This window comes from Sapajus apella, unplaced genomic scaffold (genome assembly GCF_009761245.1).
Source record: "Sapajus apella isolate SASKATOON/1434 unplaced genomic scaffold, GSC_monkey_1.0 scaffold14, whole genome shotgun sequence".
Classification (NCBI taxonomy): Eukaryota; Metazoa; Chordata; class Mammalia; order Primates; family Cebidae; genus Sapajus; species Sapajus apella.
In genome coordinates this window covers 6,252,401-6,278,863 of record NW_022436954.1, presented here as the reverse complement: position 1 = coordinate 6,278,863, position 26,463 = coordinate 6,252,401, and the positions used below count along the sequence as shown (strand labels likewise).

At 59.8% G+C, this 26,463-nt stretch overlaps 1 protein-coding gene and 1 long non-coding RNA gene across 4 annotated transcripts; both read right to left on the bottom strand.

Annotated features, from left to right (window-relative positions):
* Positions 1-169: 169 nt before the first annotated feature.
* Positions 170-4,663, bottom strand: LOC116554795. 2 transcript variants are annotated; one of them, XR_004270302.1, is made up of 3 exons: positions 3,391-4,663; positions 2,406-3,025; positions 170-420 (listed from the first exon to the last, which is right to left on the bottom strand). It is a non-coding gene; the product is annotated as an uncharacterized LOC116554795 (long non-coding RNA). The 2 variants fall into 2 exon arrangements; XR_004270301.1 differs by having other exon boundaries at positions 2,406-2,799; positions 3,391-4,662.
* Positions 4,664-4,704: 41 nt separating this feature from the next.
* On the bottom strand, positions 4,705-26,452 carry ATG2A (autophagy related 2A). Of its 2 annotated transcripts, none has more exons than XM_032282903.1 (41): positions 26,159-26,452; positions 23,423-23,585; positions 23,166-23,318; positions 22,909-23,011; positions 22,355-22,490; positions 22,129-22,227; positions 21,731-21,827; positions 21,488-21,652; positions 21,245-21,385; positions 20,450-20,687; positions 20,219-20,366; positions 20,028-20,120; positions 19,479-19,634; positions 19,122-19,365; positions 18,710-18,806; positions 18,427-18,586; positions 17,285-17,427; positions 17,062-17,201; positions 16,793-16,953; positions 16,201-16,351; positions 15,877-16,076; positions 15,660-15,740; positions 15,288-15,394; positions 15,114-15,206; positions 13,684-13,754; positions 13,381-13,457; positions 12,617-12,787; positions 12,354-12,480; positions 12,056-12,270; positions 10,770-10,978; positions 10,378-10,513; positions 8,809-9,015; positions 8,461-8,562; positions 8,286-8,370; positions 8,039-8,174; positions 7,870-7,942; positions 7,613-7,695; positions 6,902-7,023; positions 6,617-6,771; positions 5,441-5,593; positions 4,705-5,365 (listed from the first exon to the last, which is right to left on the bottom strand). In XM_032282903.1, exons 1-41 carry the CDS (start codon positions 26,327-26,329, stop codon positions 5,129-5,131), a joined length of 5,799 nt encoding a protein of 1,932 aa, XP_032138794.1. In that variant the 5' UTR covers positions 26,330-26,452; the 3' UTR covers positions 4,705-5,128. The 2 variants fall into 2 exon arrangements, with proteins under 2 accessions (XP_032138794.1, XP_032138795.1); XM_032282904.1 differs by having other exon boundaries at positions 12,623-12,787.
* Positions 26,453-26,463: the final 11 nt, after the last annotated feature.

Genomic DNA, 26,463 nt, shown 5'->3' with positions numbered 1-26,463 from the left:
AAAAAAAAAAAAAAAAAAAAAAAAAAAAAAAAGGAAAATTTCCCCAGAACCCCTTTGTATAAGAAACAGGTGGAGCTGGGCGTGATGGCTCACGCCTGTAATCCCAGTTACTTGGGAGGCTGAGGCAGGAGAATCACTTGAACCCGAAGATGGAGATTGCAGTGAGCTGAGATCGTGCCTTTACACTCCAGCCTGGGCAACAGACCGGGACTCCGTCTCAAAGAAAAAAAAAAAAAAAGCAGCAGCAGGTGGGAATGAGGTTGTTGGTGTGGGAGGTGGGGCAGGGGTGGGGTCAGCTGTCCTGTCCTGGGTTGGCTGCTCCCCCTCTACCAGCAGCGGGGTTCCTGGGTCTTCTTAGGAATCCCAGGGGCTGGAGAAGTTGCTCCACCAACCACAGGGCTGTACTCCAGGAAGATGAGGCTGGCAAGGGAGGGGAGAGGGGGAAGCAGATGGCGGGGCTGGCTCAGGGCCCCTGTCCTGGGTGGGGGGCTCCAGCACAAACACTGGGCCCAGAGTACTCAGCCCCAACCCTGGCCACACTGCATGTTGCTGAGTGCTTCCTCAGGGTGCAAGATAGAGGCTCAGTTTGGTTCAGCAAACATTTATTGAGCATGCACCTGGCCTGGGAACTGAGGTCACAGATGGCGCGAGGACCGAGACACAAGCAGAACCAGCTCCAGGGCTTTGGGAGGGCAGCATTTGTGGGGGGCTGCTCTGGGGGGCAGCATAGTGTGGGGGGCCCAGGTGGGCACTTGTAAGCTTCAAGAAGGCCTTCTAGAGGCAGCAAATGCTTGGGTGGAGCTTGAAAGAGTTAGTAAGAGCGAGCTTGACAAATAAGCTAGGAAGAGTGTCGTAGCCTGAGGGAACGGCACGGGCGAAGCGTAGAGCCACGGAGGGAACGGCTCGGACGAAGCCTAGAGCCGTGGAGGGAATGGCACGGGCAAAGCGTAGAGTCACTACAGGGCAGGCAGCGCAGGGCCAGGACTAAAGCTGTTCGGGCTCATCTCGGGGAATGAGACAGCGGGAGGTGGGACCATAAGTGCTGCACTGGGGTCGCAGGGTCTCTCTGACCACTGGACACCCCTGGCCCGCCCTTACCCCTGCAGGTCCTGGCGGCTGGCATTGAGGCGAACATACCTGTGACCTATGGAATTGGCAGCCAGAGGGGAGACGAGAGCACTGGCTGTCAATTCATAGGTCAGAGCCTTGTGCACTCGGTCTCGGCAGCCCACCGACAGCCCCCCACCCCGCGCCGACAGCCCCCCACCCTCCAACACCATCTCGCCTGGGAGCGTCGCCACTGCAGTTCGGGTTGGTCTGCTGGGCGGTGCTTGCCTCTCCTTCGTGAGTACCAGCCCTCGCCCCAGATAACAGCAGCCCCACTGGAATCAGTGGGCACTTCCACATGGAGTTGCTGTTACAGGGGGTGGGAGCCAACTGGAGGCTGGGCCCTGCCTGGCATCCGCCTTGGGTAGGGCTGTGGAGAGTGTCCCACGCCTGCTCCCCTAGGTGCACAGTCCTCATGCCCCCAGGTCCATGGTCTTTTCTCTGAGGCTTCTTATCATCCGGGGCCCACACCTGGCATCCCATGTGCTGTCAGCACTCCTTTCTGGGCGAAGTCCAGGCTCAACCCCAAATCGGCCTCATAAAGCCGGGAGCGGCTCTGATTTACAATTCCTGGGCAGCCTTTGCCCGCTCTGGTGCCCCCACGCCCTCTGTCCCCAAGTTCTTGTTTCCTTGTTTCTTTCCCAACCAGAGCTGGGCCTGAGTTTCAGGTCTGGCCACTGTCGCCTCTGCCCTTTGCCCTTTGCCCACCCTCCCTGCTGCAGCCATGGGCCAGAGGGATAGCAAGGGACAGCTGGCACTTGTCAGTCTCCAGGGACCTCCCAGTGTCCAGTTTCATGAGGATGGCCCTGTATGGGAAGCTGAAGATAAGACTGAGAAGAGAAGAAGTGTGGGGGCTGTGGTGGGGGCACAGAAAGAGGGACAGTGAGGCGGAGGGGCTGAGAGGGGCGGGCACACCTGGAATCCCAGCACTTTGGGAGGACAAGGAAGGAGGATCTCTTGAGCCCAGGAGTGCAAACCCAGCTCAAGCAACACATTGAGACCCCAATCTCTACAAAAAATAAAAAATTAGCCCAGTGTGGTGATGCATGCCTGTAGTCCCAGCTACTCAAGAGGCTGAGGCAGGAGGATCACTTGAGCCTGGGAGATCAAGGCTGCACTGAGCTGTGATTGTGCCATTGCACTCCAGCCTGGGCAACAGAGCAAGACCCTGTCTCAAATAAAAAATTAAGAGGAGCAGGGAGAGAACTGGAAAGGAACAGAGAAAACAAACAGGGACAGTGGATGGCAAGGTGTAGGAAGCGGGGGCGACAGGGAACTGGAGATGTGGATACACAAACCTGCTGCTGAATGTGAGAACAGGCTGTGAGCAGCGGCCCACCTGGAAGGACGCTTAGGACTCAGTGGCTGGGAAGACAGCAGGGGCCTGGGAGCTGGGTGACCTTGAGCAAGTAGTATAACCTCTCTGAACCACTGACCGTATGTCAATCAGGACTTACGAGCTCACCCTGCACGCTGGCCTGGACTGGGGGAAGCATCTGCCCTGGGACCCTTGGGTCTGTCTCCACTGTGGGGAGTGGAAGCAGCTGCTGACTGGGGTGCCCAAGCAAGCCCAGGACTCTGGGAGGCAGAGCTTCCTTCTGCAAAGCATGTTCTCGTCCCTCCCAGACAAGTTCCCGTGACCGATGCCAGTCCTGCAGAGACTCAGCAGCGTTTTGGGAGACTCCAAAGTTTCTGGAGAGAGAGGAGAGCTTTCAGAGTAGACTTGGGCCCTGCCCCCCTTTGCCAGTGGTGGTTACAGGCCCAGAGAGGCAAAGGGGGCCGCCCAAGGTCACAGAGCAGGGCCTCAGGGCCTGTGCTGCTCCAACATCTCCCCCAAGTGGTGCCCTCCCTCTCGGGATGCAGTAGGAGTGGGATGGGGGATCACTGGGCTGGAGTCCTTCTGCCTGGGGAGACAGGCCTGCAAAGGAAGACACCATAGCTGGTGGCTGGCCTTTCACTCAGCCTGGCTGCCCTTCCCACAGCGGCCTGGGTGAGACCAGTCTCCTGCGGTGTGGGCTAAGTGCCCTGTCCTGGCAGAGGCAGCACCCGATCCGGAATCCTGGCTCCACAGAATGGGGCAGCTCTGAGTGCTGATCCTAAGGCCCCCCGCATCCCACAGTGGAAACCAAGGCACAGAGAGGAAGGGGTTCGTCCTGGCCACCCCATGGCTGTCCAGTTCCCTTTCTTCCTCAGGATTGGCCACCCTTCAGTGAGGTGCCTGGGCTCAGGAGCCTCCTAGGACAGGGGGTGCAGCAGGGGTCCTTCATTCAGGAAGCCTCTTACCTGGGTGCTGAGCTGGCCCTCAGGGCACAAGGAGGAAGTGGGGACGCCCTCGGCCCAGGGCCTTTTGAGCCGTTGACCCAACCCGTAGTGGTGGTTAATGATTATCCCACCCCTGTCAATACTGATCACAAGTGTGGTTCGAAGGGCAGGAAGCCCTGGACTGTGCCCGGGCAGGGTAGGGCGGGTCCAGGAAGCATCAGGCTGGGCCCCATCTGCCTCTTGTGTGCCATTAGCACCCAGTCATCCACAGCCCTGTCTCCTCCAGGGCCTCGCCCTCCTGATCTCTTGCCAGCCTGCTGCCCCAGGTCTCCATGGGCAGCCAGGACCCCAGGGTCCCTGAGGACAAAGCTTCTGCTCTGTCCCCAGTGCCCAGATCTCTCCTACTCAGGAGGGGCCACAGAGGGGGGCTGGGGGACCTTTGCTAATCCCAGAGGCCTGCAGAACCTAGCAAGGTGAGGGTCCCTCGATTCCCAGTCCGAGCCTGTTTCCCCATGGACCTGCCCAACCTCCCTGCAGCACTCCTGGGAAGCAGGGCAGGAAGGAGCGTGATGGGAGCAGCTCCTTTTTTGCTCACAAGAAACACGATGTGTGGGCGCAATGGCCACTCCCTGGTCCCATGTAAAGCTTTGTGCATTGGGGGCTGGGATTCTGGCTGCAGCACTGCTCCAGCACCCCTCCCCCTCCAAGTGCTGGAGCTGGGACCCGGGAGAAGAGTGGGAGCTGAGGGGCCAAGGCCTGGACCACCCCAAAAGCCTCCACTAGGGATGGTGGGAGCAACCTCTAGAAGGCCCCAGGCTCAGCCTCCCAGGAGTGGCCTCATGTGACAGCCAGGCAGGGTTGGCTGGGCAGGAAGAACCAGGAAGGACTAAGGCTCAGGGAACCAGGGTTTCACATCAGGTCCCATAGTCAGGGCTGGAGCCTGCCTGGCGTCCCCACAGCCCTGTCCTTTGCTCTGGCCCTGGGGTCAGGCTGGACCATGGGGTCTTACAGAGACACGGGCCAATGCGGTCTGGGCAGATGGGCTCCAAGGACCATCCCTCCCTCCCTGGCAGCTCCACGTAGCTTCTGCCACATCAGGAGTGGAGCTGGGGTGGCAGCCCGCTGGGAGGGGCAAGGCAAAGCCCAGAGCCAAGGGGAAGTGTGCAGGGCTGGGTGCCTCTGGGTCCCCCTGTGCCCTGACCTGCTGGGCAAGGCTGGGAGGCGTGGCGACCCCTGGTGGTGACATGGGAGGTGCTGGGTGCAGAGGTGGGATCCGGGGCGGAATCAAGGTCAAGGCTGAGACTAGGGCTCACAGGGACAGGATCTGAGAGGGGCTGCGGTGGGCAGTTTATTCCACTTCATGCAGACACTGACCCACGCGCTCACAGACCTTAAAAATAATACATTGAACCACATGGATGTCTTCCCCTCTCCTCCCCACAGACACAGAAAAACACTTGGCTGAGTAGGGTTGGAATCTGAGGGTCCATAAGCCTCCGTCCTGGGACAAGGCAGCGGTGTAGGCCCAGGTAGGAGGGAGGGGCAGTGTCCTTTCTCCCCGGAGGAAAAGTGCAGAGCCAGGGCCAAGGCCCAAAGGCAGGGAGGCCCGCCTCTCACAGCAGATTGGCAACGGGCAGGTGGGAAGGCGTCCTTCACAGTGGCCATGCCCTGAAGGGCTGGGCCGGGCCTGTGTGCTGCAGCTCTTGGGAGGCTCAGGAGCACGGTGGGCAGCACCCTCTGGGTGCCAGGCACCCTAGGCTCAGTCCTGGGCACCGTCCGAGCGCCACTTGAGAGCATGGTCCTTGTGGGCATCGGGGACGATCTGGTTGCGCATGCCCCCGAGCAGGCTGGACGTGGCCTCCGTGGCCAGGATGAGCGGCTTCACCACAGTCGGGGGCAGCTGGCGGATCACACCCCCCACGGCGCCTGTCAGCCCCTTCTGTTCGTGGCCCCGTGATGCCACATCACATATAGTCTGAGCTGTGTCCAGGATGCCCTGTGGAGACCAGAGGTCAGGGCAGGGTCTGCGTAAGGAGAGGGGTGTGGGGGATGGGGTGGGGGGCCTGGTCACCTCTCGCACTGTGTCGTAGGCCTTGGCCACGCCCTCCCGCAGGTCGGCAGGTTGCTGGCCCTTACGCAGCCTTCGTGCAGAGCGCTTGTCCTGCAGGGAGCGGGAGACGGGGGCTGCTGGCGACAGGATGTCATACACGGTCTCGGCTGTGGCCTGGGGGACATGGAAGCACTGGATGATGACAGCTGGCTAGGGCACACATGTCAGTCCCAAGCCCCCCCGGGCAGTGTGAGACCCCACCTGCCCTCGGCCTCCCCGCTTGTCACTGTGTTGCCCCTGGGGGTCCTACTCAGCCTCGCTCCCCACTTCCTCCCACTCCTCCTCTCCTTCCTAGACACCCGTCACTCTGCTCAGGGAATTCCAGGAACATGGGACTCCTCAGGGGACTTTTCTAAAGTCTTCTCAACCCAAACCTCTCTTCCTGCTGACCGCCACATCCAGCGGGCACCACACCGCCGCCACAGTTGCGGCTTACCTGAGACTGACCACTCCTTGCCTGGGCCCCCGGAAGCCCCTGCCGGACGGCCAGGGAGCCCATCCTTCCTTCCGACTGCCGGATCCTCTGCCCGGCAGCTCACCTGGCGTCACTGTTTTCCACCCAGCTAAACACTCCTGGGGGCTCCCAGGTGTGCACGCATCCCTCCGGCCTCCCCTCAAGCCCTGCCGTCTGCTCTGCTGGGGTCTGAGCCTGCAGGTTCCAGAATGCACCACGCACGTGCACTCACCCCTTAGCCTACTAGGACCATCGACCCCCTACAGAATTCATCTGACAACTGTCCATGAGACTGGCTCCCCAGCTTCCCTGGGGCCCCTCTGGCCTAGGGAAGTCCACGGCCTCAATGAACCAGGGCAGCCTCTTGGGCCTCAGATGCTTCCCCTGAAACATCTTTCACCCCTTTGTAAGACATGCCATGAGCAGGAAACACAGTGGGCTCCAAAGGCCTGGGGGGTGCCCCGATCCTGCATGGGAGCCCCTGTGGGTCTTGGGAGACCTGGCTTGGAGGTCCCACCAGGCAAGTCACTTAGCCTCTCTGGGGCTGTTTCTCTATAAAGTAGGGCTGTCAGACCCAGACTGCCCACTCTCAGAAGAGCTTTGAGGATAGAACCAGGCAGCTGTGGAGCAGCGGGCTCCAGCTGCTCTGCCCTGCACAGCCTGGACGCAGGGTACCTGCTCACCTGGATAGCCTGTACCAACCGGTTGCTGAGTTCCAGGGCGGCAGAGGCCGTGGATGAACCAAAAGAGGCGGCCCCTCGCTGCAGCCCCCGCATGAGGCGGCCATCCTTCCTGTACTGCTCAATGGGCAGCCACAGCAGGTCCCGGAACCCTTGGACTGGGGGAAGGAGCAGTCAGAGACTCCCGAGGCTGCGCCGCCCCCACCTACTCTTCTTGTTCCCAAAGGCAGTTTCTAGGCTGCCCAAGGGTAAAAGCAGTTTTGAGGGCTTCCAAACCCAGATACTCACAGAGCTGGACAACTGAGTGCATGGGGCCCACGCCTCCCAGCAGGCCAGGCAGCTGGTTCTTGCGGATGTCCTGCAGCCACTCGTTGAGGGCATAGCCCAGCACCTTGTCCACACCCAGGAGCCTGGCAGGGCAGGGAGGTGAGGAGGTGGGAAGTGGGGCAGAGCCACATATGGAGGGATCGTGGGGCCAGGAGGACTGAGTACCCCTGTGGCAAGTACTGTGGGCACGTCTACTCTCCCCATGGTTCCCACCCAGTTATGTGCACAGGGACCGTGTTTTTTTTTTTTTTCAGATGGAGTCTTGCTCTGTTGTCCAGGCTGGAGTGCAGTGGCTCAATCTCAGCTCACTGCAACCTCTACCTCCTGGGTTCAAGCAATTCTCCTACCTCAACCTCCTGAGTAGCAGGGATTACAGGCATGTGCCACCACGCCCGGCAAATTTTTGTATTTTTAGTAGAGATGGGATTTTACCATGTTGATCAAGCTGGTCTCAAACTCCTGACCTTGTTTTGTGATCCACCCGCCTTGGCCTCCCAAAGTGCTAGGATTACAGGCATCAGCCACCACACCCAGCTGACTGTGTCCTTTTTACAGGAAGAAACTAAGGCCCTGAGAAGGGCAATGACTTGGCCAAGGCCACACAACCAGTCAGGACCAGAATAGAGGGAAGATCAGGGACCCTGGAGAGAGGCTGGGGCGCTGGGGACTCACCCGTGCCTGCAACAGAGCCGCTTCAGTTTCAGCTCGGAGCAGTTGAGCTGGGCCAGGCCGATGAGGAGGCCAGCGAAAGTACCCTGGGAGAGGGAGGAGTCTGGGTTTACCCGATGGGACTCAGGGAGCCAGCCAGCCCATGGGAGCCACTGAAGACCGTCCTGGCCGCTGATGGTGCCTGATGCAAAACCTGGCCCCCAGAGGGACACGGCCACAGCTGACCCCACATGGCCACCCCATCCAACGGCCCCACTTACCACCTGGTCCATCGTGACGTGCTTGCCATGGTAATCTAGCCAGATGGGCACCTCAGACGTGAAGCGGAACTCTCTGGGTGGGGGAGCAGAAAGAGGGGGTTCTTTGCTCACTGGCCCAGCCCCCAGCAATCTGGCCCAGGGCCCCCCCACCCACAGTCCGGCAGCCTACCTGAAGTAGATGGGTTGCTGGTCAGCAGGGGAGGGGCTATGTCCACCACCTGGGGCTTCCTGCGAGCTGGAGGCCTCTATACCCTCAGCCTGTCCTTCCGGGGGGCTGCTGGGCTGGGTTCGAGTCTCAGGGCGAGCTAAGGGAGGGGAGGTCATAGACTGCAGGTGGGGCCAGGGATGACTGGGAACCTGGGCTGCCCTGGGAGGCAGGAGACCCGGACACTCCCCTCCCTGGCCCAGCCTCTCACCCTCAGTGGACGTCTCCCCCGGGACCATGGGGTTGATGCCGGCCACCAGGCTAGTGAAGAAGTCCTTGAGGAAGAAGAGGGCATCCTGCAGGGGAGGGTTCCAGGCACAGATCAGACTCAGAGGCCTGGAGACAGTGGGGTCACCCTGGAATCCACCCTCACTTGGACCACTCACCTGGTCCACATTGAGCCGCAGAGGCATCAGCGAGACACGGAGACAGCACTCAGGCCCACCCAGGTTGGTGGAGGGGGCCACGTGCAGCGCTTTGATGGTGAGCTGGGAGCAGAGGGTGAGCTATGGATGCCTGCTGGGCGTCTGGGGCAGCAGCTCACCCAGCTGTTCCCTGACAGCTCACCCAGCCACCCTGCCTCTGGACACACTGTTCCCTTTGCTAACACAGCCCCTAGCTCTGCCCTCCTCCCAGGCTCACAAACATGTACGTGTATGAATCCAGGCCATGTGTGAAGATTGTCCCGACATCCCCTGCCCTGCCCCAGGGTGGACAGTGCAGGCTGCTCGTACCATGTTAGAGTGGGCACGCCGCGGCATCCGCTCACTCGTGTGCAGGTACAGGAACTTGTTGATCTGGGAGGAGGCAAGCCGGTCTCGGACCTCAAGCTCCTGCACAATGAACACCTGGCGGGACAGCGGCCGCTCCTCCAGTGTCTGGCCGGGGGCCGCGGGGCCTGTGGCTGACTCTGCTGGGTATACCTCGTGCTGGAAGCTTACCTGTGGGGTGGACAGAGGCCTGGCTGGGTAAACAGGTCTTCAAGAGGGAGGGAAAGGCTGGCCCAGACCCCTTCTCTATTCTATGCCCAGCAGGGACCTGCCTCCCTCCAGACCTGCCCTTGCCCTTGCTTCCCGTGCCAGCTGCATTGGTCTCTGCCCCTCAAGAAGTCCAGGCCTGTTTTGTCTTCAGGCCTTTGCCCTCGAGGCCCCTCTCCATGGAGAGCCTTCCTTCCCCCTCTTTCTGCACAGCCACCAGCTCACCATCAGGTCTCAGAGCTCAGAGGCCCCTGGCACCACCCCGACCCGACACCCATCTCACAGCTCAGCCCACAACTTCCAGCAGCCTGAGGGGCCTTCTGTCCTTTGCCTCCAGTGGCTGCTTGGGAAGCTCAGCACTGGCCTGGCTCACTCCCAGCAAGTGGGACCCCGCCCCTGGGCAATTTCCCAGCCCCAACCCCGAAGCCTCTGCACCACTCTCTGTATCTCACACACACTTGATCCACACCCAGACCGATGGTCGGACCCCATCCAGGCTCTCCTGAACCTGCCCACGCTCACCAGCCCTCTCTGACTGCTGCCAAGCCCTGCCCCACAGATGCCCCTCCTCAAAACCCCTGACCTGGGGGTCATCTCTAGTAAGACCCAAAATAAACATTCTGGGTTGCTGGTTAAGGGCAGACTCTGCTGCTCCTGGAAACGCCAGGATGCTTCCAGCTTTTGCTTTTGCTTCCAGCTTGCAGCATTTTTTTTTTGAAAAAGAGTCTTACTCTGTTGCCTAGGCTGGAGTGGAGTAGGGTGATCTTGGCTCACTGAACAATCTCTGTCTCTTGGGCTCAAGCGATTCTCTGGCCTCAGCCTCCCGAGTAGCGGGGACTACAGGTGCATGCCACTCTACCTGATTCAATTTTTTTTTTTTTTTAGAAATAGGGTTTTGTCATGTTTCCCAGCTGGTCTCAAACTCCTGAGCTCAGGTGATCTGCCCACTTCAGTCTCCCAAAGTGCTGGGATTACAGACATAAGCCACCATGCCTGGCCTCAATTTGTAGCTTTCATGCTGTCCTCTCTGCCTGAAAACTCTTCCCAGCTCACATTCCCACTTGTTCAAGTCTTTGTTCAAATGGTGACTTCGCAAAAGGACTTTTCAGACCCTCCCCGGCACACCTGTCTCCACCCCTGCTGACTCTCCTGAGCACTCTTCACCATCAGACACACTTGGTATATCTTGGTTCCTGCCTGGCTTCATCCACCACAAAGCGGGGCAGGGGTTTTCCTCTGCGTTAGTCATTGCACGTGTGACATCGAGAACAAGGCCCGCTGTTCTAGGCCACACACGCGCAGCAGGCGCTCGCGCCCTACACTCACCTTGCTGAGCTGGATCTCCATGAGGACGTGGTGCTGCCGCCCGCTGCCGCCCTGCGTTCGCCATGAGTTCTGGGGCCGGTTGGGGCCAGAGCAGCGGGAAGGGGAGCCCCTGGGACCCGAGAGGCCAGCTCTTGCCCTGGGAAGAGGGACAGGGCCAAGCTGACTCAGAGGAACCCACTTCCCCCTCTTGTCCTCAACAGGCCTTTTAGCCTGGGACAAGAGACCCCCTGCTGGCCCCAGTCCTGGGAGGCAGGTGGGATAAGGAAGGATGAGGAAACTGAGACCCACTCGGGGTAGATGGGGCTTAAGATCTCCAGCTGCTGAAAGTCAAGAGTTGGACCAGCCTGAGCCCCAACCTTCACCAGCTGCCACCTGCCCCCGATCCTCCTCACCTGTGGCCAGGGTGGGGGCCAAAGTCTCGGCCCCCGTAGAGGTGCCAGATGAGGGAGACCTCACGTAGCACCACACGAGTGCTGGGCACTGGGAAGTGGGCAGGTGCCCGCAGCAGGTCCGTGCTGCCGATTGGCCGTGAGAAGTAACCGTCACGCACAACGATGGGGCCAGGATGCAGCTGGGTCACCACAGGCTCGCCGTCTCGAGGCTGCAGGGAGGCCAAGTGCAGACATGTGGCACAGACATTGGCCCCAGCTCGTTTCTCCCCTGGCCTCACTTTACTTCTTTTTTTGAGACAGAGTCTCACTCTGTCACCAGGCTGGAGCGCAATGGTGTGATCTCAGCTCACTGCAACCTCCACCTCCTGGGTTCAAGTGATTCTCTTGCCTCCGCCTCCTGAGTAGCTGAGATTACAGGCATGTGCTACCATACCCGACTAATTTTTGTGTTTTTAGTAGAGACAGGGTTTCACCATGTTGGTCAGGCTGGTCTTGAACTTCTGACCTTGTGATCCGCCTGCCTTGGCCTTCCAATGTGTTGGGATTACAGGTGTGAGCCACTCTGCTCAGCCCACTTCTTTTTTTTTTTTTAGAGAGGATCACACACAGTCACCCACGCTGGAGTACACACAGTGGCACAATCACGGTTCACTCCAACCTCTGGCTCCCAGGCTCAAGAGATCCTCCCACCTCAGCCTCCTGAGTAGCTGGGACTGCAGGCACTGAGTAGCAGGACTGCATTTGCTAATTTTTTTTTAATTTTATTTTTTTAGAGACAGGATCACACTATGCTGCTCAGGCTGATCTCTAATTCCTAGACTCAAGCAATTCTCCCACCTTGGCCTCCCAAATTGCTGGGATTACAGGGGTGACCCACCATGCCTGGCCTCCTCCCCGTTTTTATGAAAGATGACACTCCGGGGTTGCTATCCCCCGAGCCTAGGCCTGAGTGATCTGTCCAAGAGGGGCCTGAGAGTCCCCTGCTCCTGCCAGCCCTGCCTCCTCAGACTTTAGTGAGTTCAGATATTCCCACTGGCCCTTGCAGCCACATGGTTCTCTGCCCCTCTTGCTAACTGCCCTCTCTTCTTCCCCCAACCCTTGAATGTCCCAGTCCCTCTGCCCAGAACACCAGGCCTCCTCTTCCTCTGGAAATCTACTCACTCTAGCCTGCTTCTCTCACCACGGGAGTTCCAGAGGGCCAGGCAACCGCCCCTGAGTGTCGTGGCCTCCACCCCAAACACACTGCCTGAAGGACAGCAAACTGGTCCACCCCTCCCACCGCGCACCGGGATGCCCAGGCCGGGAGCATCAAGGATGCAGAACTCGTCACTGTCCAGGGTGTCTCCATCACCCTCCTCTTCCCTTTCATCTTCATTCTCCTCTGAGCATGACCCTAAGTTGCCAGCAGGGCCCCTGGCAGGTGGTGAAGGGGGTGGGGCCCCACTCCGTTCGCCTGGGAATAGGTAGACTGAGACGGGCGAGGCCTGAGGGAGGGGGCCACCTGTGGGAGAAAGGCAGGTTTGGAGAGGCGCCCACAGTGGCTGCCTGACTGTGTCTGCTGTCCCCACAGCACCCCCACTCCACCTGAAGGCTGGGCCAGCTCCCGCAGGCTGCGCTCGGTGTCCAGGAGGGCGTCAGCCAGGTCGTACTGGTTGATGAGGGCCGTCTCCACCGGGGGGCATGAGGGCAGGGAGGCAGGGCTCTCTGAGAACTGGGCCAGGCAGGGGAGGTGCAATGAGCCAGAGAGGACGAGGGCGACCCCCAGGGCTCCCCCAACCCCAGGCCCGAGGGCCATGGCAGGGGAGGGGCCTGGCCGAGCTCTGGTAGTCTGTGTGGCCAGGCCTCACCTGTACCTTCTGGCCGGCGATCTCCGTGGGGCTGGGGGGCCGGGGTGGGGGGTGCAGGTCGCCCGCGCTCATTACGTACTGGAGCAGGTTGACCAGCAGGGCACAGGAGTCGGCACAGCTGTGCACGTGCACCACGTTGTTGGAGCAGCGCAGCTCGAACAGCGGCTGGCTCTGCGGGCGGGGTGGGGCGGGCAGCTACGTGAGCACAGGGCCCGCTGCCTGCCAGCCCCATCTGTTCCCTGGGAAGGTACCACAGCTCTGACCCCGCCACAAGCAGAACAGGGCTGGGTCTTTCCTAGAGTGGGCAACCTGCCCAGTAACTCCACTGAAAAGATGAGCAAACTGAGGCCAAAGGGTGAAAGGGGCTTGGCCCAGGGCCATGCAAGGAAGCAGCAGTGTGCCCACCCACCCTACCCCACTCCCCAGGAAGGGCTCTGCGTGACCAGCGAGGCAGGACTGGTTATCTTACAGAAGAGATACCTGAGAACCCACAAAGACAGCTGACTCCCAAGGCCTTGCCCAGTGCCCTGGCTGCAGTGCCTTCTGGTGGCAGGGCTGAAACTCATTCATTCATTCAGCGAGCATCAAGTGACCCCCCCCATGGTGGGCCTGGACCTTTGCAGGAGGGGCGCTAACTGCAGCCTGGGAAGGGCAGTGTGAACTGTGTCTGGAGGCTGGGCGTGTGGGGGAGTAGCAGCCCCTGAAGACTCCCTTGGCCCCGCACCTGCTCTGTCTCCAGGATGCTGGGTGACAGTCTCACTCACCAGTTTGCCCTCAGTGCTCCCTTTCCAGGTTTTAATCACAAGTTCCAAGAGGTCAACATCCAAGACACAGACATAATCTGCAGCAAAGGCAAGAGAAAAGGTCCTGTAGCCCCCTTCCACCTGGCCCCGGCCCCAGCACCTGGGGGAAGGATCCGGCTGATCCAGGTGTAGCCCCCGCTGTGCAGGCTACTCGTGGGAGCTAAGGACCCGGCCAGCAGCTGCGGGGAGACACCTGGCTGCTCTGGGTGTGGCCGGGGTGGTGGTCCCTCAGAGGGGAGGGAGCCCAGTCCCGGCCCTGCCCACCTCGCCGCAGGTCCAGGGTCTCCACCTCACACTTGTCGGACAGGTACAAGGCGGAGTCATCGAGGATGAACCTGGGGGGGAACAGGGCTGAGAAGGGCCCGGGCACTGCTGCAGGTGGCAGCTCCATGGGAGCCGAGCAGAGGGGTCCCAAGCCCACAGGAAGTGGTATGGACGGGCCCCTCCAGCCTTGGCATTCCTGCCTGCACAATGGGGAGAAGGCCCAGATGGCAGGCAGCACCTGCAGCTCTCAGAGTTCTTGCAGTTCCGACGCCTCGATGGGGCCTCGTGACAGTCCCGGGAAGGGGTGTCCATTCCCCCCTCTATGGCATTTGTGGTTCTTTTAAAATAAGTCCTTAGTTTTGGCTCGGCATGGTGGCTCATGCCTGTAATTCCAGCATTTTGGGAGGCCGAGGCAGTCAGATCACTTGAGGTCAGGAGTTGGAGACAGGGTGAAACCCCATCTCTACTAAAAATACAAAAATTAGCTGGGCATAGTGGCGGGCGCTTGTAATCCCAGCTACTTGGGAGGCTGGGGTGGGAGAATTGCTTTTGCAGGGAGTTGAGATCACGCCACTGCACTCCAGCCTGGGCGACAGGTGAGACTCTATCTCCAAAAAAAAAAAAAAAAAAAAAAAAAAGTCCTTATTTTAAGGGTAACATAAAGCAAAGTCCTTTAAGATATTTTAGAATGGCCAGGCATGGTGGCTCACACCTGTAATCCTAGCACTTTGGGAGGCCAAGGTGGGTGGATCACCTGAGGTCAGGAGTTCAAGACCAGCCTGGCCATCATAGTGAAACCCCATCTTAAAAAATAAAAAAAATTAAAAAAAAAAAAAAAGATATTTTAGAATAATAAAGAAAATGGAAATCATTCGTCATTTTAATCCCTAGTTCTGAGAAATCCACCATATGCATCTCCTTCTAAACTGTCTCTGCAGCTGCAGGCAGAGACACACATAAACATCCGTTCGTGAGCTGATTTTAAAACGTACATAGTTCTGTACCCAGTGTTATTTGAGTGACACTACTGTGGTATCAGCTTATTTTTCAAGTGATTCTTCAGCTTCGCTTTCATGGTCGTGTGGCTTCCCACCTGTTAGGTGGGCCATGCTTATTTACTCAGTTGTGATTTCACCAATATGTTTTGACTGCTTAAACTTATATTACATATGCATTAAATTTCACCTCTCTTATTCTCACATCCTAAGACAACCCCCAGAAGTGAGATTACCGGTCAGAGAGCACAAATGTTTATCAGGTTCTGATTAGGAGGGTCCAGCTGCCCTCTAGGAAGGCGGAAAAATCCACATTCCTGAGAACGGGAGCATCATCTGAGTGCACAGGAGACTGAGAGCAGCCGGAGGGCACGAGGTGGGCGGGCAGCTTCAGCTGGGCGGGGCGGGGTGGCCCGGTGCGGGGTGGCTGCATACCTGAGCAGGAAGGTGGACGTGTCCATGACGATATTGCTGGAGAGGGTGAAGGTCTCCGCAGTGAGGAGGACGCGCACAGGGAGGTAGAGTGGCCTGGGGGTGATACTCGGGCTGGGGCAGGCTCCCTACACCTGAGAGCCCATCCCTATCCCCGGCCCCTGGCCCGCCCAGTACCTATAGTCCACAGCGCAGGAGAGCAGGTGTGTGTGCAGGATGGTGATGACCGTCGGAGGGAGGTAGCCCAGCACGGGGTCATCCAGCACGTCTAGGAACTCCAACAACTTCCGCGGCCAGGGCAGGAGGAGGCAGTGAGAATCAGGTGGCCTCTTCCGTCCTCTAACCCCTCCCTGTCCTGCCCCTGCCTGGCACCTTACCTTCTGCCCACCAGCTGTCTGCCACATCGCTTGCCCAGGGGCTCCGGCCAAGGTCAGCTGTGGCCCAACCCATGCTCCTCCCACTGGCCTCCTCCCACCTAGAGACCTGCTTGCCCTAAACGGAAGCCCAGAGTCACTGGGTCATCTGACTCCCCAGGCCATGAATGCTCACCTGGGAATGCCAGCTCTGCTCCGGCAGGGCCATGTAGTGGCGCAGGGTGGCTTTGTGTAACCGCAGTGTCACCAGGAACTCCTAAGGGTAGGATACAGTCAGGGCAGTGGGGAGTCCAACCCCACCATGTACCGGGCTCCCACCGACCACCAGGCCCCACCATGCACCAAGACCACAGTCCAGGCCAGAGGCAGGTGGCTGGCAGGCAAGCCTGTACCTTCACATTCTTGTGGGGGTCCAGGTGGATGCGCACAGCAGTAGACAGCATGTGGGCGCCCCGGCCCTGGCCCTTGCGGCCTGAGGCTCCCCGCTCAGTCACCCCTTCCTCCGATGGGTAGATGGTCGGGGCCAGCCGAGCCGGGGGAGTGAAACTGGGCGGGTCCAGGTGACTGGGCAGCTGGTAGTCATCCACGGCCGCTGGGGAGGGGTCTCATGAGCCCCCTGCCAAGCCAACTGCCTACCCACTCCAGCCAGGGCCCACATCCATCTTGGAAGCCCTCCACCCTTGACCCTGGCGGTGACCTGCCCCCAGGCCTCACACCTTGGTGGTAGAGTGTTGCCTTTTCAGCTTCCAAGCAGAAGTAGCCGAGTCCTGGCTGGCCGCGGTACTGGGAGACGCTGAAGAGGGTGCCGTGCTCCACGTCCAGCACCAGCTCCCCATGCGCAGCCTCCAGCCGCCTCCCACCCTCATCCTGCAGAAGGAGCACACGGCCTGGCTTCCCCAGCTGCACTCAGCAGCCCTCATGTTCTCAGGGGGTTGGCGGCTTCTAGAGCCCTGGCCTAAGGGGTCAGCTCTAGCTCCCACAATGGACACTACTGGAGGCACTGGATGGCACTTGCCTCTTCTGCCAGGGGAAAAATAATCTCTGCCGGGTCTGCCCCTTCTCCCTCCTTGGTAAGGGATGGTGCCCCATGCCATTACCACCCCTAGCATGGTGCTTTGCATATGGCAGGGGCTCAGAAGGAGCTGATGGGCTGTGATAGGATGGGCAGACTGGCATGTGTGGGCTGGCACTGCCCACTTAGGCCTCCTGCTCTCCAAATTCCTGACCTGGAGCTGTTCATGCTGGTCTTGCTCTGCTGCCAATGGGAGCTCTGAGGTTTGGGGCCCACCTGCCCAAGGCTGCACTCACCTTGGTCTCACAGAGGGCTGTGACCCGCCCCTTCAGCACTGTCACCACCGTTGAGAAGGTGCTTTGCAAGTGAAGACTTGGGGCCTCAGGGGCAGGGGGCTGTGGGCCACCTGATGCCCCCACTGAGAAGAAGTGGGCATCCTCATCATCCGAGTCTGAGTCTGGGGTGAGATCAAAGCAGCCGGGTGGGAAGGAGACCTGGGAGGGCTGGCTTGGCCCTGCCCAGACCTGGGCTCCTCCCGCCAACCCGGCCTGAGCACCTTTCATACCCAGCCTGAAGGCTGATTTGCACATCTTAAAGTTGTCATGCCAGAAGCCTGAGGGGCCGGGAAAGCCAGAGGGCTGGGCAGCAGGGTCGGGGGTGGGCAGCAGGTCCGCGGGCTCCCACATGAGCAGGTCATTGTTGATCCTGAGATGAGTTGGGGGACAGCAGGTAAGAGAGGCTGGGCCCACCCTGTGCCTAGCCCCAACCCAAGGGCCTCACATCTCCACCTGTTGTAGATGCTCTCGTAGACCTCCTTGCTGGGCAGAAAGATGTGGGCACTGGGCAGGATCACTTCCAAGCTGCAGCGGGACAGTGCCAGGGTCCGGCTTTGGAACGTTCTCATCTCCTCGGGGTCTCCAGGGATCACCATCTTAACAGGGTAAGGCACAAAAAGCAGGAAGCTCATCTTAGAGATGCTGGCTGGGGCCTGTCTCTGGTCTCAGTCCTGCCCTCCTATTATTCATTCATGCATTCATTCATAGGAAGTCCTTCTCTGCTGGGGATGCGTGATGGCCATATGGACATAGCACTGATGGCATGCATGTCCCGTTCCAAAGGGCTTCATGTATGTTAACTCCTTTAATCCTCACAACAGGCCTATGACACAGGTCATGGCTAGGCTGGGCACGGTGGCTCACCCTGTAATCTCAGCACTTTGAGAGGGGGAGGTGGGTGGATCACTTGACATCAGGATTTTGAGACAAGCATGGCCAACATGGTGAAACATTGCCTCTACTAAAAATACAAAAATAGGCTGGGCATGGTGGCTCACGCCTGTTAATTCCAACACCTTGGGAGGTCGAGGCAGGTGAATCATTTGAGTTCAGGAGTTCGAGGCCAGCTTGGCCTACATGGTGAAACTGTCTCTACTAAAAATATAAAAATTAGCCGGGCATGGTGGCGGGCGCCTGTAATCCCTGCTACTCGGGAGGCTGAGGCAGGAGAATCGCTTGAGCCTGGGAGGCGGAGGTCATGGTGCCCATTTTCCAGGGGAGGAAGCTCATCTATAGGTAACTCTCCAAGGCGGGGTAACTCTCCAAGATGACACAGTCACCAAGTGGCAGAGCCTGGCCCTTAACTGCCTCTCCAAGTGGACAGTGCTGATCAACCGTCCAGGTGGGACCTGATCTTTCTGATGGCGAAGGACCCATGATCCTCAGGGGCCTACCCTCTCCAGTACCCCCTCAGAAAGACTCCCTTATTGGCTGGAAAGAATGAAGAGCCAAAATCCTCACTGGTGTTGGGTCAGCGAATGCCCACCCCAGGTGGTCGTCCTGCCCTGGCCCACAGCCACGAAGGTGGCTCCCATGGCAGAAACCTAGGCAGTGGGTGGGAGGGGGTCCTGGGAAGAGGTGGAGCCAGGCCTCACCTCCTCTGTCTCGTACATAGTCCTCTTAGAGGAGAAGGGCGAGGGCTCAGGTTCCCGCAGCTCACATGGACTCTCCGCTGACAGCTCCAGCTCCTCTCCCTTCTCCGGGGCCACCTCCCACTGTGTGCTGCTGGACTGGGGGTTCACGGTCACCACTACCCTGTCAGAGCACAGGCCTGTCACTGGCCTGCAGGGCCCCGGGGAACCGGTTCCAAACTGGTCTCCTGCCACCCCCAGCAGCAAAACCCTTCTCCCCTGGGCCCCGTCCAGAGCCCCCACTTACTGGGGCAGGAAGTACTTGCGCCCACTGCTTTTGGGGTCCAGGGCTTTGGAGACACGCAGGCAGGGAACAGGTGGCTTCTCCCCGTCTTCATAGATACCTGGAGAGGGACAGGGAAGTGGGGGTCATCACTGCTGCCTTTTCCTGTTTCTTCCCCAACCCCCAGGTCAGGATAGAGCTAGGCTCCCCCCACTCCACACACACCTGGGGTTGGCAGAGAAAGCTGGAGACAAAGGGGCCACCCTACTTGTTGGCCAGGAGGCCGGGGACAGGCAGTGCTGGGACCTCAAGAACTGGTAAAGGCCTGGGCCAGCGTCTGCTCGGGTGTGACTGGGTCCCTCCCATACCCCTAAGCTCACTTCTCCCAGAAGCCCAGGCCTCTTGCCCCAGGTTCTGTCACTCAGGGGGCTGTTACCATGTAGGTCGGAGCAGGTGAGTTCCAGGCGGGTGGGGACTGGGGGACCAGGCCCACTGCTAAGCTCTGACCGGAACTGGGGCTCACTCAGCTCCAGCCGAAGCTGCTCAGCCCGCACAGCCTGGCCCGCCCAGGGGTCCCTCTCGGGCCGTAGGTCGGCAATGGGGAAGCGCAGCCGCAGTGTGGCCCGGGGTGCGGAGAGCCGAAACACCGTCTGCTGCTCCGTCGCCGGCAGGGGCTCCGTCTGCAGGAGGGTCGGGGGTCAAAGCTGATGCCAGGGCCCCTCCTACTGTGGTCAAGAGCTGAAAGACCCAGGCCCTCACCCAACTCCGGCCCAGCTCTGGCGGGGCCCCTCACCAGCAGGCCGGCTGGCGGCTCGGCAGGTACGGTGGCCAGGCACAGCAGGGCAGCCAGGCGGTCCAGGGCCCCCAGTTCCACGTCTGCCTGGAAGGTGGCCAGGTCCAGGGCCAGTTCTGAGTGGCTATGGCAGGCAACTGAGCGCCGGGGTCGGCTCTGAGGAAGAGGGCATTCGGGTCAGTGAGGGCTGAGTGGCCCGGCGGGGATGGGAAGCTTTCTCTGGTGCTGGGAGGAGAACTGGAGCGGGGGACAGGGCATTAAGGAGCCCTGCCCCACCTTTGCCTGACGTAGACAATGTGCTTATTTCGTAAAAGCCACCCGACACGTGCCACTCTTAGCCAGAGGCCCAGCGGGCGTTGCCATGTTGTGACAAGGAAAGGGCATGACCAGGGTTAAGGGGCTGTCATGGGAAGGCCCAAGTAGGTACTCGAGGGCCTGGCATGGAAAGTAAGGTGTGGAGCACATGGGAAAGCGGACAGGGCTGGGGGGCAGGGGAGGCCCTGGCAGAGGCCAGGGTGGGGTCAGCACGGCCTGGAGCGGGTGGGTTACCTTAGGCACACGGCGCAGGGTCTGTGTGTGGCGTAGATGGGCGCAAGGTTGAGCTGAGGCCTGGGAGCCCAGGGTACTGGGAAAGCTCAGGATCTGGGATGGGACCCGGGAGGCACACAGGGTCAGGCCTGGCTGTACAGCGCCCCACACCTCCAGACCCCACCTCACACACATTCTGCCTCTGGCCTCACCTCTGTGTACTCAGGCTCTGAGGTGCCCCTGGGCCACAGACACTCCAGCACCTCAAGCTGCCCAAAGTGCGCTTCTGTGCTGGCTGTCCTCCGGCCCCGGGTGCCGGTCCGCAGCTCCCAGGACAGCTGCACGGCTGTGCCCGTTAGCCTGCAGGGAAGAGGACAGGTGTCGGAAGGTGCACTCAGAGGGCTCTGACAGTCTCTTCTCTGGCCCTGGCCTCGGGCTTGTACCGAACATGGCTACAGGGACAGGCCCTCTGGAAGCGTGGTCGAAGGTGGTGGAAGTCTCGGGAACCGAAAGGCCCATCCTTGGTGGCATCAAACTCGGTGAAAAAGTGGGTGGCGAGGTCAGGTGGTCCAGAAGACGGGGCAGATGTCTGAAGCAAGGTCAGGGTCACACCCCCCAAAGTGATCTTCAGCAGCGAGTCAGGGCGCATGGTGTCCGGGAGGGGAGTGGGGGCCATCTTGCCTGAGGAGACAGAGGTTTCACCAGGGAGTCCTGAAATATCCTGGGCACCCCAGGTGGAGCGATGGTTCGCCCCCAGGCTGGGGGTTGGGAAGACAAGTCTGCCCCATGATGTGGCTCTGGCAGAAGGCTTGGTCAGGCAGGGGTGACACCGGTGCCTCTGGTAGGCCAGGCCTTCTGTCCAGGCTCAACTGAACCCTCCCCATGGTGCTGGAAGGATAGGATGTGATAAAGCACCCATCTCAACACCCACCCACAATAAGCTCTCAAACATGAACCCAAATACACAGCCCAACAAAGGCCGATCTCACCATCCTCTTCCTATGGAAGAGGAAGCTGAGTCTCAGAGCGTTTAAGTGCTCGACTAAGACCAATGACTGATAAACCTAGGCTCTGTCCCCTCCATCACCAGCTCCCACCTCGTTTGGTCCCCAGGGAACCAAGTCACAGATGGTGGATGTCCAGGCATCGCTGGGGGTTTCCTGTGTGCCTCTGACATCCCACTAAGGCCTCTTCCAGTCTTTCCTGCCCCTGGAGTACCCCCAGGTGCTCCAACTCACCAGCTGGATGGGCCTGGGCAGAGAGCCGGCGAGAGGCCATGTCGCTGTGCACAGAGGAAGCCAGGTCTATATCGGAGAGGGAGAGCTCCGAGAGGCCTGAGGCCACACTGCTCGTGAGGCCAGCCATGGAGAAGAAGAGGTCTGCGGGTAGAGTGAGGAGTGTGAGGGACAGCCGGCCCCAGCACCAAGGCTCCCGCACCCACACCAGCCACCCCTCCAACCACGGTCTGACCCTACACCCACCAGTGCTATCCAGGTTAAGAAGGGGGTTGGTAAGAGGGTCTGGGCTGAGGGGCTCAGCCACCACCCCTGCCTGCAGCTGCTGGTTCAGGTCCTGCTCAATCAGCCACAGGTCTTCGGCACCTAGGGGGCGGCTCTTGTTCAGCTTGTCAGCCAGGCCCTCATGGTCTGCAGAGGAGGATAACTTCAGTCCGGGCTGGCTGGCCCTCCCAGCCACCCTACCCCCATGCCACCCAGAGGCCTCACCTGTAAGGCTCACGGCACTGAGCAGTTCCTGAAGTTGCTGGAGCTGCCTCGGGGTCAGGAGCAGGTGCAGGGAGCCCAGCTGTCCCACCACCTCCAACTGGGGGCGGAGCGGACAGCCATGGAGCCTAAGTCCACCACCCAGGTCCTCTAAGAGCTGCCACCCATCTGCCCTCACCCTGCGAAAGCAGCATGCTGGCTGCCAGACTAAACTGTTACCAACTAGCTGTATGAACCCGGCTACAACTTGACCTCTCAGCTTCAGATTCTTTAGATGCCAAGAAGGTAGCAATTCCCCCAGTTGACATCCCCACTCTGGTCTGCAGATTATCATCCTTGCTGAGGAGGAGGAGTCTTGAGATGGGGTACTCACCCCCCTCCCCAGGAGCCTGGGGACCCACCTTAGGGCCGGGGAAGGCCTCGTTTTGCTTCAGCTTCACCATCAGTTCCATGTATCCTGAGCAGCTGCCGATCTGCAAGGGGTGCTCTGGAGGCTCTTTCTGGGAGGCGGGAGGAAACAGGAGAGTAAGTTGAGAAAATGGAGTCAGGGATGCTCAGGAAGGCGAGGTGGGGTCAGAGGGCTCAAGCGATAGGATAAAGGGGCTGTGGGAATCGGAGCCCGCCCACCTGTGCAGGGAGCTCCTCGTAGTGCAGGCGCACCCCTGCCAGCTGCAGCAGCTTGTGCAGAAAGGCTGGTGGCTGATGCACATCCACCGGCGGCGCCTGGCTTGGGTCCCGCACCGCCTCGTCACAGTACTCCAGTCTGGGGAGTGCAGGGTCAGCCCGTGCCCTGGCCACCCCAGGCCCGGAGCCCCTCTCTCCGCACAGTGCTCTGTTCTAGGGGCATGGGGTCAGGGAGCCTGACCTGCAGAGGTGCCCTATCCTACCCAGGTCGTCCCGAACCACAACGTCCAGCTCAGAGGCTCAGAGCAGCCCTTGCTCCTCAGACCCTCAGCATCTAATTTGGTTCTTGAGGCCTCAGCCACTCTGGGCCGATAGCTCCCGACCTCTGGACACCAGTCTGGGCTCACCACACAGCCCACCTTCCCAGCCCTACCACCACCCAGGCCCACCCAGACCCACCCTGCCTCTTCCAGCAACCCAGGCTGCAGGTGGGGGCCATCCAGCAGCTCCCAACCCCCCTCTTCACACCAGCCCACCCCAGACCGGCCTGCCCTTACCGCTGCACACGGACCTCCACGGCCACACCATGCTCCCCATCACCCGTAGAGTGCTCCACCCGCACAACAGTGTCCAGGAAGGTCACTTTGATCCTCCGCAGCACTGAGGAGTCCGGGAGGGGTCTTGGGTCAGGTGGACCAGCAAAGGGGAGGCAGAATTTCCCATCTGGGCAGCAGGGTGGCCATGCCGCTGTCTGGAGCCCCCGTCCTGTGTACCACGGAGTGGGGGACAGGGCGGCCAGGGGGGGCCTGCTCACCAGTCTCAATGGTCTGGGCAAACATCTCCAGCCCCTCCAGGGGCTGTGGTGGCTCAGAGGGCTCTGGCAGCCCATCCCGCAGACACTCCTGGGCCAGCTGCAGGCTTGTGGTCATGCATGAGGCCCAGCTCTGTGAGTCGGCAGCCCCTGGCGCTGTAGGGAGGAACAGGGTCTCAAGGCAGGCAGGCCCAGTCAGCTTCTGGACGCCCTGGCCCACTCTCCCCACTTGCCTGCCCCCAGCCTCGCCCTGCCCTCACCTGGACCCCGGCGGGGCTGCAAGGTGAGCTGGAGGCCGGACACACGCACTGTGCAGTGGTCGGTGAGCAGAGCAGCCCAGGGCACGGCCACCTCGATGGAGCCCACGAAGCCTTCCACCAGCTCCAGAGGCGACTCCAGGGACTCCAACACCTCGTTCACAGACTGGGAGAAGACAAGGGACACAACCAGCTCAGGGAAACCCCAGATCCCGCAGGCTGGCACAGCCTTACCTGGCCATCGTGCCTTGGAGAGCACCCTTGGCTTGCCCTGTCCTTCCAGGGGCCATCTACAAGGTACCATCTGTGCTCATGCTGTCCCCCACTATAGGCCAGCCCCTCTACCCATCACCCAAAGGTGCCTAATCCTTCAAGCCAGAACAAATGTTTCCCTTGCCACTTAATGCAAAATAATATTTACTGAACACTTTCTACATGCTGACACCGAGGCTAGATAGGTAAATAAAACGTCTTTATTCCCCAGCCAAGCTAGACTCCAGCTGGGGGAACTCAGAGCAACTAGGATGAAACTCAGAGGTGAGCAGGGGGTGGTGGGGGGGGTTGTGGGGGAGATGCCTAACCCAGCCTGGGCGGTCTGAGGAGGGGAGAGCTGAAGAATAAAAGGGAGGGGGGTAGGCACTGGTAGAAGGTGGTGTGTTGCAGGCACGGGACAACATGGTACAGGCCTGGCAGAGTCCGGAACACCCATGTTCACCCTGGGTGAGCAGAGTTCAAGGGGAGAGTGTCCAGGAAAGGGGGTTGATCTGATGCCAGATGGGACCTCAACAACCCCAAACACCTAGTGTAGCTGTACCTCTCTGTGAGGCACAAGGCTGAGGCCCTGTTAAGACACCCATGCTGGAGTTGAACGCCTGCTAACCTGGAAACTCCTGGGGGTCTGCAGCCCACCTGCCTACCCAGTGGCCCCAGATGCCACCCAGAAAGGGCCTCAGTAAACTGGTTGGATCCAAGAATAAAAAAGCACATTGCAGAACAGATGGAGTCCAAATTCCTCACCCAGAGACCACGGCTGGGGAAACTGAGGCCTAGAGACAGGACTAATCTAGTCACCCAGTATACTGTGGGGACTCAGACTGGGATCTGGTTACCAAGACAGCACCTGCATTCAGCCAAGGTCAGTGGCTCACACCTGTAATCCCAGCACTTTGGGAGGCAGAGGCCGGTGATCACGTGAGGTCAGGAGTTCGAGACCAGCCTGGCCAACATGGTGAAACCCCATCTCTACTAAAAAATGCAAAAAATTAGCCAGGTGCAGTGGCACACGCCTGTAATTGAGGCAGGAAAATTGCTTGAACCTGGGAGGCGGAGGTTGCAGTGAGCAGAGATCGCATCATTGCACTCCAGCCTTCTGTCTCAAAAAAAAAAAAACGAAAGAAAGAAAGCACCTGCATTCCACCAGGGCCCTAGAGAAGCTAATTCAGTCCCCAACAAGATGGCAGGGAACAGGACTAGGGGCATTTTCTGGAGCTGAAAGTAGAAAAGGCAGCCTAGGGCTGGGTACGGTGGTTCATGCCTGTAATACCAGTACTTTGGGAAGCTGAGGCAGGGATCACTTCAGGAGTTCAAGACTTAGCCCAGGCAGCATAGTGAAATCCTGTCTCTAAAATTAAAAAGGGGTAGCCAAGAGGTCTGGGCTGTCTTTCAGGGAGCCTTAGAAGCTAAAGTCAGAGGTCAGGGAGGGCCTCTTGGGTGGAATTCACAGACAGCAGGCTACTGGGAGGTGCCCCCAGTTCAGGGCCCAGGGTTATGCTACCTCACACTTGCTCACCAGGGCCTGGCCTACTTCCAAAGCCTAGCTCTTCTTCCCAGAGTAGCAGACCCCTGGGTCCAGCCACAAAACTGAGTGAGAAGTCCCTGCCTCCATGCCCACGCCTGCTGCTCTGGACGAGGATGTGCCTCTAATTGGTGGCTCCTTCAAAACCCCCCAAGTTAGCTGAGCTGTGAGTCAGGGCCCCTTACTGTTCCCAGCCTCAAGTCTCTGACCCAGACCTTACTCCTCTTGGCCTCCCTGGCATCTACCTGTGCCTCCTCCGGGTTTGAGGCCAGATCTCCCCACCTTTCCTTGAGGGCACCCTACAGACACTGACCCCCCAAGGTCCTCCCTAGACACCCACTTGGCCCATCCCACTCTCCCAAAAGCAGGAAGTAGGCAGAGTCTGCAGGCACATGAGGTGTTGATCAACACTGGTGCTGACGCGATTGTTGACATACACATCCGGTGGTTTGTTGATCCCACCTACGGGCCCAGGACCGTGAGGTCAAGAGATCAGGGCACATTTTCCACAGGTGTCCTCGCCAGGCTCCAGACCCCTACCAGCTTCCCTGACCAGCTGCGCAGGCCCAAGTCTGTCACTGCCCTGGCCCGGCTCAGTTCCTACGCTCCCTCCCCAGACCCTCCTCAGCCCTTCAGAGCTACCCTCCATAACTCAGCCCCCAAACTTGACGGGCTTGTCTTGCATTCTCCGGACAGGTGACCTCGCTCTCTCCAGCCTCAGTTTCTCCTACCCTGGAGACAGAGGCCCCTTCCCGCTAAGTTTCTGGCTCTGGTAAGGAACTGAAGCAGCCAGCCCGGATGCCTCTGACCAGCCTGAAGAGGGTCAGATTCCCCTGGCCTCTACGCCCGGTGCCTGATCCCCGAGCCCGACCCTTTCGCAGGGAGCCTCAGGTCGCTGCGCTCCCGCCCTCCGCACCTTCCTGGACTCGGGCCTGGCTCCTCACCCAGATTTCCAGGTGGATGTCCCGCAGGGCAACGCTGCCCTTGTACAGGTCGAGGCTGAGCTGGTCCAGGCTGAGTTGCTCTTGGAAGAAGTGACCTAAGTAGTGGTGCAGCAAGTAGCGGCAAACCCGCTCTTTCACACAGTTTGACCATGGCCACAGCCATCGTGACATCTCGGAGACCGCCGGGCCCGGGCCGCCTCCGCTTGCCGCCAGCCGGCGATCCCCGTCCGGCTGCGCTGTTCACTAGAGCCCCCGGCTCGCCCCGCCGCTTCTCTCGGCGCCAGGCCGCGCCCCCGGACGCCCAG